This window comes from Hippoglossus hippoglossus, chromosome 5 (genome assembly GCF_009819705.1).
Source record: "Hippoglossus hippoglossus isolate fHipHip1 chromosome 5, fHipHip1.pri, whole genome shotgun sequence".
Lineage (NCBI taxonomy): Eukaryota > Metazoa > Chordata > Actinopteri > Pleuronectiformes > Pleuronectidae > Hippoglossus > Hippoglossus hippoglossus.
The window spans coordinates 4716237-4729756 of record NC_047155.1 but is presented as its reverse complement, the minus strand read 5'-3'; the positions used below and the strand labels follow the sequence as shown (position 1 = coordinate 4729756).

The window sequence follows — 13520 nt, the reverse complement described above, 5'->3', positions numbered from 1 at the left end:
AACTGATTAGATTTCAGTGGTCAAAGGTCACAGTGACCTCATATTATTGTGAATGCAACATGTCAGGAACCTGGAGGGACTCAGACTGCACTGGTTGGCGGTGTTTGTACAAACACAGAGTGGTAAATCTAGTTTGACAAGAAAGAAGAATAAACAATATTTCCTGCTCTGCTTTAAAGGAACAGTCAGTGATTCTCATCCAAAACACTCCTAACACTATGCTAGCTGTTCGCTCGGAAAAACCTCTCCACATATATACACTGTATATATATGTAAACATACTGTAAAGTATATACAATAATCTCCCTTGTACCCCACATGGTGGTATGTCTGAACCCTCAAACTCCCACACAGTGATCACATTGGATTTCACTCTCCACATCTGATCTAGTTGTTCTGTATGTACATGAGAACAATGAGAATGTATACATTCATGTATATATATATACACATACATATACGTATGTATTCTCTCTCTCTCTCTCTCTCTCTCTCTCTCTCTCTCTCTCTCTCTCTGCCACTTATCCTTTAGCGGTCACAGGGAGCTGGAGCCAATCTCAGCTGACACTGAATTTCAGTCTCCAATCAACCTAACTCCGATCTACATGTCTTTGGGTTTGAGGAGGAAGCTGGAGAACCCAGAGAAAACTCTGCAGACACAAGGAGAACATCCTCCTCACAGAAAGGTTGCACTAACAGTGTTGACCACTGCAACACCATGCTGTCCAGAACAATGAGAATCATTTAACACTGAGTGTATTTGAAGAACGACTCATCTACACTGATTGAACATGTTATTGATCATGTCTGGACTCACAGAGCCTTCCTGCAGTTCCTCACAGCTGGGATCAGTCTCAGTCGACCCTGGTATGATGTGTTGAACTTCTTCAGGTCCAACTCATCCAGAACCTCCTCTGACATCTGCAGCATGTAGGCCAGAAGCTGAGCAGTGGATCTCAGAGAGTTCTTCATTTGTTTGATCTCTGACGTCAGGAACTGTTGCATCTGCTGATGAACCGAGTGGTCGTTCGTCTCAGTCAGACAGTGGAAGATGTTGATGCTTCTGTCAGGAGAAATGTCATCACTCTCCATCTCCTTCAGGTTGTTGATGACTCTATGGATGATCTCTGGATTGTTCTCTGTCTGACCCAGCAGGCCTCCTAAGATTCTCTGGTTGGGCTCCAGACTGAGGCCGTGAAGGAAGCGAACAAACAGGTCCAGATGACCATTTGTACTGGTGAGGGATTTCTCCATGGTTCTCTTCAGGAGGTCATCAAGGGAGACTTTACTCCATGTGTTCCTATATGTTCCCAAGAAGTTGTTGAGTTCTTCTGTGTTCCTCTTGGTGTAACAGTGGAACATGTAGACTGCAGCCAGAAACTCCTGAACGCTCAGATGAACAAAGCAGTAGACTGATTTCTGGAAGATCACACACTCTCTTCTGAAGATCTCAGTACAAACTCCTGAGTACACCGAGGCCTCTGTGACATTAAGACCACACCGCTCCAGGTCTTCTTGGTAGAACATGATGTTTCCTTCCTCCAGATGTTTAAACGCCAGCCTCCCCAGCTTCAGGAGAACATCCCTGTCAGCCTCCGTCAGCTGTTGTGGAGTCGTCTCATGTCCCTCACCGTACTTGTTGTTCTTCCTCTTTGTCTGAACCAGCAGGAAGTATGAGTACAGGTCAGTCAGGGTCTTGGGCAGCTCTCCTCTCTGGTCTGTGGTCAACATGTGCTCCAGAACTGTAGCACTGATCCAGCAGAAGACTGGGATTTGACACATGATGTGGAGGCTCCTGGACGTCTTGATGTGTGAGATGATTCTGCTGCACAGCTCTTCATCACTGAATCTCCTCCTGAAGTACTCCTCCTTCTGGGCGTCAGTGAAGCCTCGTACTTCTGTGACCCTGTCAACACACGTAGGAGGGATCTGATTGGCCGCCGCAGGTCGGGAGGTTATCCAGACGAGAGCCGAGGGAAGCAGATTCCCCTGGATGAGGCTTGTCAGCAGCACGTTGAATGATGACCTCTGTGTGACTGACACAACCTTCTTGTCGTTGAAGTCCAGAGAAAGTCTGCTTTCATCCAGGCCGTCCAAGATGAACAAAGGTTTACAGACAGCGAGCGTCTCTGCCGTGAGCTTCTCTACCGTTGGATGGAAAACACGGAGCAGCGTGAGAAGACTGTGCTGCTGGTCTTTCACCAGGTTCAGCTCCCTGAACGAAAGCACAGTCAGCAGACCCACATCTTGGTTTTCTAAACCCTCTGCCCAGTCCAGAGTGAACTTCTGCACCGAGAAGGTTTTTCCAATGCCAGCGACGCCGTTGGTCAGGACGACTCTGATGCTGCTCTGCTGGTCAGTTGAGGCTTTAAAGATGTCGTGGCACTGAGGGAGTGTCGTGGAGGCTCTTCCTCATGGAAGCCGTCTCAAGCTGCCTCACCTCATGTTGAGTATTAACCTCTTCACTCTGTCCCTCTGTGATGTAGAGCTCAGTGTAGATCCTGTTGAGGAGGGTTCTACTTTCTGTTTCATCAGTTCCTTCAGTCACATGTTCACATCTCCTCCTCAGACTGAGCTTATGTTCATCTAAAACCTCCTGCAGACCACGATCTGCTGAAAGACAAGAAACAATGTCAGAGACAGAGAATCTGAGAACCTGCTGATTGTTTTCATCAGATACAGACAAATGTTGATGCTGTATGAAGGAACTAAATAAAACAACATGTGCTGATGTCAGAAGTGAAGACATCAGCAGACACATGTACAGTGCTGCTCTGACCGGCTGTCTGAGCTACAGCACCTGTCTGGATCTTTGTCCACACTGGGGGACAGGAGGAGTCTCCTGAAGAACCAGACTGGTCCCAGTATGAGGTGATGCACTGTCTGCAGAACCAGTGTCCACAGCTGGTCGAGACTGGATCCTTCAGGACGTCCCGACATGAAGAACAGCAGGACGACTGCTCCTCCTCAGAAACATGACTCCTCTTCCTCTCTCTGTGAAGACATTTCCTGGTAACTCAAATGTCACAGTCACAGGTTGTCATTACTTCTGTTAAGTTAATCTACACTCTACTGATTGAGTCTTTTTTGAAAGATGACGTGTGATTGTTTAGTCATGCCTGCTGAGTCCGGAAGGGGGAGCTCTCGGCCACGACGCGCTGTTCTCAATGAAGCTGCCTGAGAGAAAGCATCGCGTCTGAGCGTCTTTGTTGCTATCTCCCCTTTTCAGGTACGAAGTGAGTATTTATGCTCATAAACTTTGGAATATGTTTGTTAAGTCGTTTTGTTGGTGTTTTTTTAAACATGTTCACTGAATGTTCAGTGTTTTGGAAGCTATGTTATGATTTCTAGATTGATGATTGGTATACTGTTAAGCAGCTTAAACTCAGTTCCCTCAGTGGCTCGCACGGAGCGGCACGAGGCCCATCATAGCTCAACACCTATCGTGTGCATTTTGATCGTGTTTAGCTCAGTAAGACACATTTACAGAGAATGAGGTTGCTAATGTGTATGGTTACGTTTTACTATGTTTATGTGTGTAACGAATTACTAATACATTTGTGTTTTCATTACTAAAGTCTATGATAAGGAGCAAGGAATATAACAATTAGAAGAGACAAGTGGTTACTAATGTTTTTGTTTATTTCCTGTACATTTAAGTTTGATCATTTAAGGTTATGTTTATTGATTAATAGACCAGTTTCATAAATATTTAGCTGTTACATCTGATTTGACATGTTTAAGAAAGAGTGAGAAATTATAATATACTTCCTCGTTTACTTGCCTGTGAAAGAAAGTGAAGAAAACTATATTGGAAAGTTGATCTTGAAATTGAGAGAAAATGCAGTTAATTGTTCGGAGCTTATGTAAAAAATTTTTGTACAGCAAATACTGCTGGAAATAATATGATTCTCAATGAAGCCCGAGCGGAAGCATCGTGTCTGAGCATCTTTATTGATATCTTCCCTTTTCAGGGCGTAACAGTTTCATAAGGAGCCTGATGGTTCTTAGTGGAGGTCTGAGCTCTTTGAGTGATTCTGAGGGATCAGTCACTAACTTCAATGTTCAATTAGTTCACAGTAGAAACAGTCTCTTACTTTGTGTGTGAGGGTCCAGGTTCATTACTGAAGTGTAGAGGATGTTCCATGGACCGGTCACTCTTCAGAGACACACAGCTGGACCCTGGAGACTCTGCTCTCAGGCTGTGGTCCTGACCTCTGCAAACACAAACATGTTTTTATTCAGAACACATCATTCACTCATTCTTCTCTGAGGATTCAGTTTGGAGGTTCACATGTTTGTAGCAGGTCTCTTACTTTGTGTGAGGGTCCAGGTTCATTACTGAAGTTTGGAGGAGGTCCCATGGACCGGTCACTCTTCAGAAACACACAGCTGAACCCTGGAGACTCTGCTCTGTCCTCCTCTTCCTCCTCATAACCACTCATCTTCAGTCTGAGAGGAAAAACACTGACACTGACTGTGAGCTGAAACACACACACACACACACACACACACACACACACACACACACACACACACACAGGGCCTCATTTACTAACAGTGACGCACGAATCTGGGATTCATCAATAAGTTCGTACCTAAATTTGTTCGTACTCTGAGAACAAATTAGAACTTCCTCAGACCATGTGTTCGCACAGATGATGAAGTCCCGGCTGCCCTACAACATGTAAGCATACCCCTTTGACTAAATGCTAACCCTAACCCCTGCGTGTTCGTCTCTGTCCCTCTTCACACGAACTGATGATCACATGTATTCAGGTATTAATCGATGATGTCGTATCGTGACTCTGGATCTTTCCGGTCACTTTAACCCTGATGTCCTGACCGTGCGCGGCACGTTACGTCTCGTGTTGTGTCGCAGGTTTAAACATGTGTCTCATAAACTCTAAAGCGAATCAAACAAACACAAAGTAAACGTCAGTCCTGTACGTGTCCTAATAACTTGTGATCAGTGTTTACTGTTGAAGTGTAAAGTGAGCGCAGGTCAGAGGAGGAGGAAGCTCCGACAGAGACACAGGACGACCAGACAGTTAATGTGCGTCTGTCCTGAAGCAGCGGTGTTATAACTATTCAGCAGAGTCTGTGTCCACGTCGCGATGCATCTGAGAGACATGTCCACAGCGTTCAGCGCCTCAGTTATTGCAGACCAGGTTTAATTTTTCAATAAACATCGTCACTCCGGAGGACACGCTACAGAAAAATGTGTATTTGTGTCTTCCACCTCCGACGCCTTCAATTTCTGCTGTTGTGAGTCTTGTGTTTTTTACGGTTTGGGTCCGTCTCTCATCACTTCAACTGTTCAGCTCTCTACATGACAAACATATGTCCTGATATGGAGAAAGAGCGGCGTGTGGCAGTATGCCAATAACAGAGGGTGGACATGCGCCTGTCAATTTAGATTAGCTATTTTGTGCACGCACTTATTTTCTGCGGATGGTAAGAACATTTCTGCGCACATGTGAGTAAATTCCCCCCAATGAACCAGCTATACGTAAATTCAGTCTTTCAAATATAACAAAGTCAACCCCCCTACATTGTTTCCCTTTGGTCACGTTAACCTGAGACTCAGGACTTGGACTCAGCCGATCACAGTAAAATAATATAATGTTGTTCAAACACTTACCAGCGCGTTTGCTCCCTCTGCTCATGTACTGATAAGGTCCTGATAAGTAGTGACGAGTGTTTATTACTTCAAGTGAGAGCAGAGTGGAGCATGACTTGTTGAATTTATGTTCAGATTGTGTTTGACTTTCCATCAAAGCCTGCTCTTGTACTCAAACAGCCCCTGTTTGCACTTAAATTTTGCTCCGCTTCTGCTCAAACTGTGTGCTTGCACTTAGATATATGTTGCTCACACGGATTTTCTGTGCTCAATTCTTCAGCCCTTTCAGCACTCGGGCTGCTTTCTGCGCTCGTGAATCGTCTTGGGAGTTTTCCACATTTTAACAAACTCAGAAAATATTGACAGATCAGACCAATCACAAGGAAACACATCTTCATGCGAGTCTAATAAATCATTGATGACTACAAATGAACGACCGCTTCAGATCAAGTATCATCATTAATAAATGCATTAAAAAGAATTTGTTTTTAAGAGAAGACAGATAAGTTAGATTACGACTGGCCACTGTGCTACAAAGCCGGATTTGTGCTTCTCGGGGCGACCTCAGGGTCAATCACAGACATGGAGCAGTGACCTGACAGCAGAGGCTCATATTTCACAACGAGGATCAAACTGTTATATTAAAAAATACGAGGAGAACAAACACATTATTCAGACTAAAGGAAACACAGTTACAGCTGCTACATGCAGGAAGGACAGCTGGTGAAACATCTCTGATTGTGTGACCTTTGGTAAAAGTATATTACATGATCACAACATAACACGTGGGAACAGGTAGTTTATTTTTCAGAGGAAAATTCTTTTTTCAGAGGAAAATTTTAATCTGAAAATCTTCATCAGACTGCTCTGATATTGTCAGAGTGAGACTCTGAGGGGATGAACTGTCATGAGATGAAATAATTATTAGATTTTGTAGCATATCCCCGAAAGATGGTCGAGACTTTCAACTGATGTTTTCAGGTTTATGTGAAACTTCCCTGAGATTGAAATGAGATTGTCTGACCTTAAAACGAGCAAATATATCACCGTAAAATAACAGAAAGACACTTCAACAATATTAACAATAACATGGATTGGGTTATTTATTATTATTATTTACACCCCCAATGAAGCCAGCTATACATAAATTCTGTGTTTCTTCAAATATAACAAAGTCAACCCTCCTACATTGTTTCCCTTTCGTCACGGTTACCTGAGACTCAGCCGATCACAGTAAAATAATATTAATGTTGTTCAAACACTTACCAGCCTCTGACTTCACATTTGCTCACTCTGCTCTGGACACTCTCTGTATTGGAATGAGTAACAGACACACACTCGTCTCCCCGGTGTGTGGTTTATTTTTTCTCTCTCTCTGTATGTACATGAGAACAACATGTGATGTCATCATTTCCTCACTACTGCTCATTTTGTTCAGTCTCAGAATTGTGGTTTATGGCAGGAAACGAAAAACGAAATGGTTCAGGAAAGTAGAATAATCAGTCGCCAACACGGGAAGGAGTGAAAAACTCACATAAATAACTCATGGCAGCAAAGTGCCCTTGATGCCCAAATGTGCCCTTTTGTCAGAAGCATATTTTCCATTTTTTAATTTATTATATATATTTTTTTGTGAAATCATGCCCATGGCCCTTCATGAAGAACATTGAACAATTAATAATTATTCAGCTATAAATAAAATGACCTGGCTGTCGTCAGTAAATGGTGAGTTTCACCTGAGCTCATCCTGACGTGCCCTCTTCCGCAGCCTCGACCACGACGTCTGTTTGTGTGTGTGAAATTATAAGTCTTATAGTGAATGGATTTGAATTGTGACTTTCTCATCTTCCCTTTTATCAATACTTTTTTTTCTTCATTTAATTGTCATCAAAAATAGAATAAATTATGAATTCAGAACAATATTAGATTTGTAATATGACAACATATTATTTTAACAGCAGCAACAGTAATATTTACAACAGCACAATCACAATAAACACAATATCACTGTGTGTGAGTGTGTGTCTGGTGTGTGTGTGTTTTCAGTGTATCATATGTACTCATATTTCCTTGTGCAGTGCAAACATGAAACCAAAAGAGAGGAAGTCCCCCTCAACAGCAAATTGTAGCTTTAAGTTATGTCGGCATATGAGCCTTTTTCCATGTGCCCCTTTTGTGCCCTGCCTGAGACAGCTGTGTTGAACTAATCACAGTCAAATAATATGAATGTTGTTCAAACAGTCACCAGCCTCTGACTTCACGTCTGTCCCATCTGCACTGGACAATTTTACTTTCACTTCTACAAATACAATTCCTCTTTCTCTCTGCATTCCAATCGAAATCACATGACTATGTTTGCGTGCGAGCGTGTGCGCGTTTTGTGGGCAGTGTTTAAGGTTCCCCATGTGGACACAGGTCGTCACTGCAGGTTCAGTTCAGGAGCAGCAGTAAACACCTCCACAAGTCAAATTAACAGGTTTTTATTAACAGGAACAAAGTTTGATCCGATTCTCCTCAGTCACCAACTTAAAAACTGTGATGCCATCACGTCACCTCATCTCCTGCTCATTCAGTGTTCAGCCTCAGCAGTTGTGTTTGGGGGAAACTTTGTGTCAACACATAAAACAAAAACGAAGTGGTTCAGTAAAGTAGAATAATCAGTCGCCAACACGGGAAGTGAAAAACTCACATAAATAACTCATTGCAGCAAAGTGGTCGTTCAGTTTAAAGATTATCTTGTATTTTATCATCATCATCAGCAAAATTATGAAATCACTTCACTGCTGTCACATTTCTCTGCTGTGAACCTCCCATCATCAATTATTTCCCAGCATGCTGCGGTTCCCAGAGGCCTGCTAGAGTCTCCCCCTTGTGGTTGGACAGACGAAGAATCTTCATCTACGTTTGTATAAAACGTTCTTGGGTCAGTTTTCTATTAAATATCGTAAAATATTTATTGAACAGTTTCCTCTGAGACTTAAAAATGCTCTTCTCTTTATCGGCTCTTTTTCATACTGTAAATATGACAGTTCACTTTTCTACTGGTTGTTTCCACTTGTCAAATAGTGTAAATTGTTAATTTACCTGTTTGTTTGCAAGATTAAAGAAAAACAAGAGTCATGATTCCAGTGAAGTCGGTGGAAGGATGTTTATTGTGCATTAAAGCAGAGACAAGTAGAAACAACAGAACTTTTCTCTCTGAGATATTTTTCTTCTCGTTACATCTGGTTCGTCCCAGAGGAAATGATCCATGTGTTTGACTCATAGACTGAATATAAAGGCTTTGACTGGGATGTTCTGCTGTTATACAACAGTGCCACCTGTGGGTCAAACAGTAGAATAGCAACCACTGCTCTGCACCTGATGCAGAAATGAAAACGTCCCATTTTTAAGTCCAGAGTTTTGATCTTTTGTGTCAAAGACAAAACTCAGATTTTAAACTCAAAGTGATTTAAATGTGTTTAACTTTGTGTCGGACTAAATACATTTGTGACGTGAATCCAGGAACTTTAAACTCATAAACAATCAGATACACAGAATGTGGTTATACACACATGGAGACATACTGAGAAAGGTGAGAATAATAAAAGCAAACTTAAAAAGACTATATGTGAGTGTTTATACAGTGTTTATATATTCTACTTGGTGTTATGTCGTTTCAATAAACTGATTCTTAATGTGAATAAACACAATCGGTAGCGAGAGGAAAGACTTTGGGGCTGCGTGGTGGTTGGCACTGTTGCCTCACAGCCAGAGGGTTCCTGGTTTGAATCTCGATTCAGATGGGGTCTTTTCTGAGGGAGTTTGGCATTTTCTCCCTTGTTTTCTCCAGGTGCTCTGGATTCATCTCACTACGGTGGCCCTGAGAGCTCAACGCACTGCAACTTAAGAAAACACATGCAAGTGGACGAAACACAAGCAAAGTAAGAAAACATCTTCATCAATTTGACAACACAACACATTACGCACAACACAACACATTACAGAACACTCTGCAATTACAGAAAACAACAACGGAAGTGTTTTCCAGGGGACAACTGAAAGTGATGGACACGTCCAGTTGTGTGTATTTCGTTGTATTTCGCATTTTTGAATTGGCAGGCTAATAGTAAGTACATTAGACATCTGCAGTAATATCTGAATCATGCGATCACAATGTTAAAATAAACCAAAAACACTTCAAGTTTAGCTCATTTTCCAATATCAGATGGACACCGACTTTAACAACTCCAAACTGCCACAGTATCTCACTGTCCAAACACCTGCAGAGATTAGGGGTTGGGTAATTTAGCGTGGGTGTTAATGTAGTGTGAATGGTTGTTTGTCGGCCCTGTGATGGACTGGTGACCCGTCCAAGGCACAGCCCCCACCTCTCACCCAATTTCAACTGGGATTGGCTCACAGCTTCATCACTGATGAAGCTGTGTCACATCCACAGGAACACAGGGAGGATGGTGGACTGGACACTGTGTGACAGCTGATCTCAGAGCCGTGCACCTCCTCTGATTCTTCTGGAGCTACGTCTCCTCTCTGCCTCCCAGCAACAAGGCCAGTCAGAGCCGCTCTACACACAAGCTGCTGCTGCTTCAGCCTCTGGACAATGATCCAGCCTCCATCTGTTGAGAGAAGAAGACATCAGTGTTTACGGATGCAGCACATCCAGTAGAAAGAGCAGCAGGGTGAGGCTGTCAGCTGTGGTCCAGCTTCATTTCCTGTTCACATGAAAACAACTGTCGTCTTCACATCAACTCAATCAAATGATCACAAGCAGCTTCTGGCTCGTCCGATTGGCCGACTGTTCTCTCTCTGTGTTTCTTTCCAATCCTGACGTCTGTCCTCACTCTCCTCTCACAGCTTCACTGAGGAAACACTGAGTCCTGAACTACGAAGCCACTTCAACATGTCCAGGAGATCTTTCTGAGATCCAGCTCAACTTAACCTGACAAACACAGTCAGGCTAAGTGGTCACATGACGCTGGTTATCAACTCGTTAAGTTAACTCAGGTTTTCCTCAACGAGATCTGAGCCCGTGCACATGAAAGGCGCGGGGTTTACTGTGTGTGACCAATCACAGACATGGACGGTTTGACTGACAGCAGAGCCTCATATTTCACAACGTGGATCAAACTGTTCTATAATCAAAATCAGAGGAGAACAAACTGACTCTGAGGACACACACTGTCTCACTGACTCTGAGGACACACACTGTGGTGGAAACCTGTGACATCACGACTGAATAAAAACACATGGACCTATTTTCAGGAAGCTGACTGAGTGCATTGGTGTTTTGGTGACAGGATGAGTCTGGAGAGATTGAGATGTACTGGGTGAGTTAGAGATCAACTGAACCAACCAGACGTTGATTTAAACTTCCCTTATCCTTCCCTTTAAGGAGAGTGTGCACCACACAACAGTGTAGAGTCACTGTGGTCAGTGGGCGGAGCTTTTATATGGGTTGATCTCCAACTTAACCTGCTCCGGCGCTAGTTAGCCGTTCATCATTACCAGTTACCATGGTGATTTACCCTGAACCCCTGGATCTGTACTGTGATACTGACTGTTTAGTAAAATACTGATGAAAGCAGCGTGGACTGACTCCAACCATCTACTGACCTCACAGTCTCCAGTCGACAGCCTGAACTCTGCTTTAGATCAAGCAGCTCTTTCACTGCTGAGTCCTGCAGGTCGTTGTATCTCAGATCCAGTTCTCTCAGATGAGAGGGGTTTGACCTCAGAGCTGAAGCCAGAGAAGAACAGCTGATCTCTGACAGGCTGCAGTGATACAACCTGGATAAAGAATAAAACTTAACTGTAAATTAAACCGAGAACATGTGTGAAAATAACAAACAAACATTCATGTCACACAGACTCATACCATGGAAGATGAATATGAAATCAGTCATGTTGGACTAAAACGAGTCCTGATTCAGTAAAATAGATTATTTGGACCCAGTCTCTGTCCTGCAGATCATTTTAGGAAATCCAGAACTAAACTCAGATGTGTTTTAACAGCTGAATATTTAAAATGTCACAGATTAATTAATTAATGGATTCAAGTTATGTATGAAGAGGAATTATGTTAAATTAGAATTAAATTAGATAAATCGTGTATAAATGATGTATTATAGATATGAGATCTACAAAAGTCAGTCAGTGAACTGACCCCAGAGTCTCCAGTAGACAGGTGGACTCTGTAGAAAACCACACAGCTCCTTCACTCCTGACTCCTGCAGGTCGTTGTCACTCAGACCCAGTTCTTTCAGATGAGAGGGATTTGACCTCAGAGCTGAAGCCAGAGAAGAACAGCTGATCTCTGACAGTCTGCAGCTCTGCAACCTGAAGAAAGGATAAAACTTGACTGTAAATTAAATTGACTTCATGTGTGAAAATGAAGGACTTTGACTAAACATCAATGTCGCTGTTTTCAGACCTGAAGTCTGAGTCATGTTGTTCTGAACATGTTTCACAGTTCATGTGTGAAAAGAGCAGTTATATGATCGTGTTTTCTTGAAGTGGCGATGATCTGAGAAGCAGTCTTTTTGACCAGTTGAAAGTGGTGCAGGGACCCTGAGTAACAATGTGTACAGGGCGGTACAGAGATCTAGTGGTGAAAAGATAAAGGCATGGACGACTCTGTGTAAGTCCTGTAACCATAGGACCATGGTCACGCTGTCATGTGGTCAGTCCACAGGACCACCAGGACAGATCCTGGTTAGCTTCCACAGAAACATTACATGTACACATTGTCCAGCATTGATTGTTTATCTGTCAGTAAAACTTCAGTCACGTTGAGCCTGACTCGGTCCTCAGCGCTCATTCTACAAAACATCTCTCAGCTCAGTATCAGAGTTCACTGTTAGGAACACATGTTCTGCACTTTGACCTTGAAGCTCCAGTCGTGGAAGATTCAGGTGAAAGGATCCATTGTTAGAAACTGAATATAAAATAATCCAGGAGATGTTTCACCTGTTTCATCTAAATTGTACGACTTGTTGTTTCATTTACTTTAGAATGAGCCTTTTATTTACATACTTTATATTTACATACTCTATATTTATATACTTTAGATGTACATACTTCTATATTTAAATACTCTATATTCACATCAGGAGCGGGTCTTCTCTACAGAGGCAGCCATGTTTTTTACAGTAGCCCCAGACTGGACAAACTAAACCTTTTGAATTTCTCTGACACTGAAGCTACCACAAGGTTCTCTTTCATGGTTGGAAGGGGGGGGGGGGGGGGGGGGGTGTTCAGCTGCAACATGACCCTTCACCACTAGATGTCACTAAATTCTACACACTGAACCTTTAACATTAACGTCTGACCTCAGAGTCTCCAGTCGACAGGTTGGACTCTGTAGAAAACCACACAGCTCCTTCACTCCTGAGTCCTGCAGCTTGTTTAGACTCAGATTCAGTTCTCTCAGGTGAGAGGGGTTTGACCTCAGAGCTGAAGCAGAGAGAACAGCTGATCTCTGACAGACTGCAGTCCCACAACCTGAAGAAAGAAACATGAAGATTTGAATGTGTCCTCCTGTTGTTGTGGATCGTCATCATGTCAACACAGACTCTCAACATGCTGCTGACCTCAGTCAGTCTGTGACCTGAAGATAAATATCAGATCAGACATTTTGGACCATTGTTTCATTATCTCCTTCTCTCTGTGTGTTTGGTCACTGAGCAGGTTTGTGTAATTAAACACTGTTTTAAAGTAGGGATGGCTCCTGACAGTCCACTTCCTGTTTGTTTCTATACTTATCAACTGTCCCACGTGTTTCAATAGAATGTGTCTTATTTTGAAAACCTGAGGAGGACGAGTGCTCGGCCTCAGTCCACATGTTATTTACTGACACTTTCTTAGTGATCAGGAGCAGGTGAGTGCAGGTGAATGGAGT

The 13520-nt window shown here is 42.9% G+C and overlaps 2 protein-coding genes and 1 long non-coding RNA gene across 3 annotated transcripts in view; all 3 read right to left on the bottom strand.

Moving 5' to 3' along the window:
- Window positions 1-6083, bottom strand: part of LOC117761024 (NLR family CARD domain-containing protein 3-like) — a 45559-nt gene extending 39476 nt beyond the window's left edge. The window contains exons 1-2 of the mRNA XM_034584586.1: window positions 6061-6083; window positions 4098-4202 (exon numbers count right to left, since the gene is read on the bottom strand). Of these exons, the coding sequence (XP_034440477.1) occupies window positions 4098-4202; window positions 6061-6083 (128 nt within the window). The remainder of the gene's footprint in view (window positions 1-4097; window positions 4203-6060) is intronic.
- On the bottom strand, window positions 826-1428 carry LOC117761032 (NLR family CARD domain-containing protein 3-like; the record flags this gene model as incomplete). Its single annotated transcript, XM_034584601.1, has 1 exon — window positions 826-1428. A coding segment is annotated over one exon (603 nt), but the record flags the coding sequence as incomplete, so codon positions are not given.
- Window positions 6084-11364: 5281 nt separating the features above from the next.
- LOC117761035 lies at window positions 11365-13008 on the bottom strand. The gene is made up of 3 exons (XR_004613775.1): window positions 12952-13008; window positions 11787-11959; window positions 11365-11410 (listed from the first exon to the last, which is right to left on the bottom strand). It is a non-coding gene; the product is annotated as an uncharacterized LOC117761035 (long non-coding RNA).
- Window positions 13009-13520: the final 512 nt, after the last annotated feature.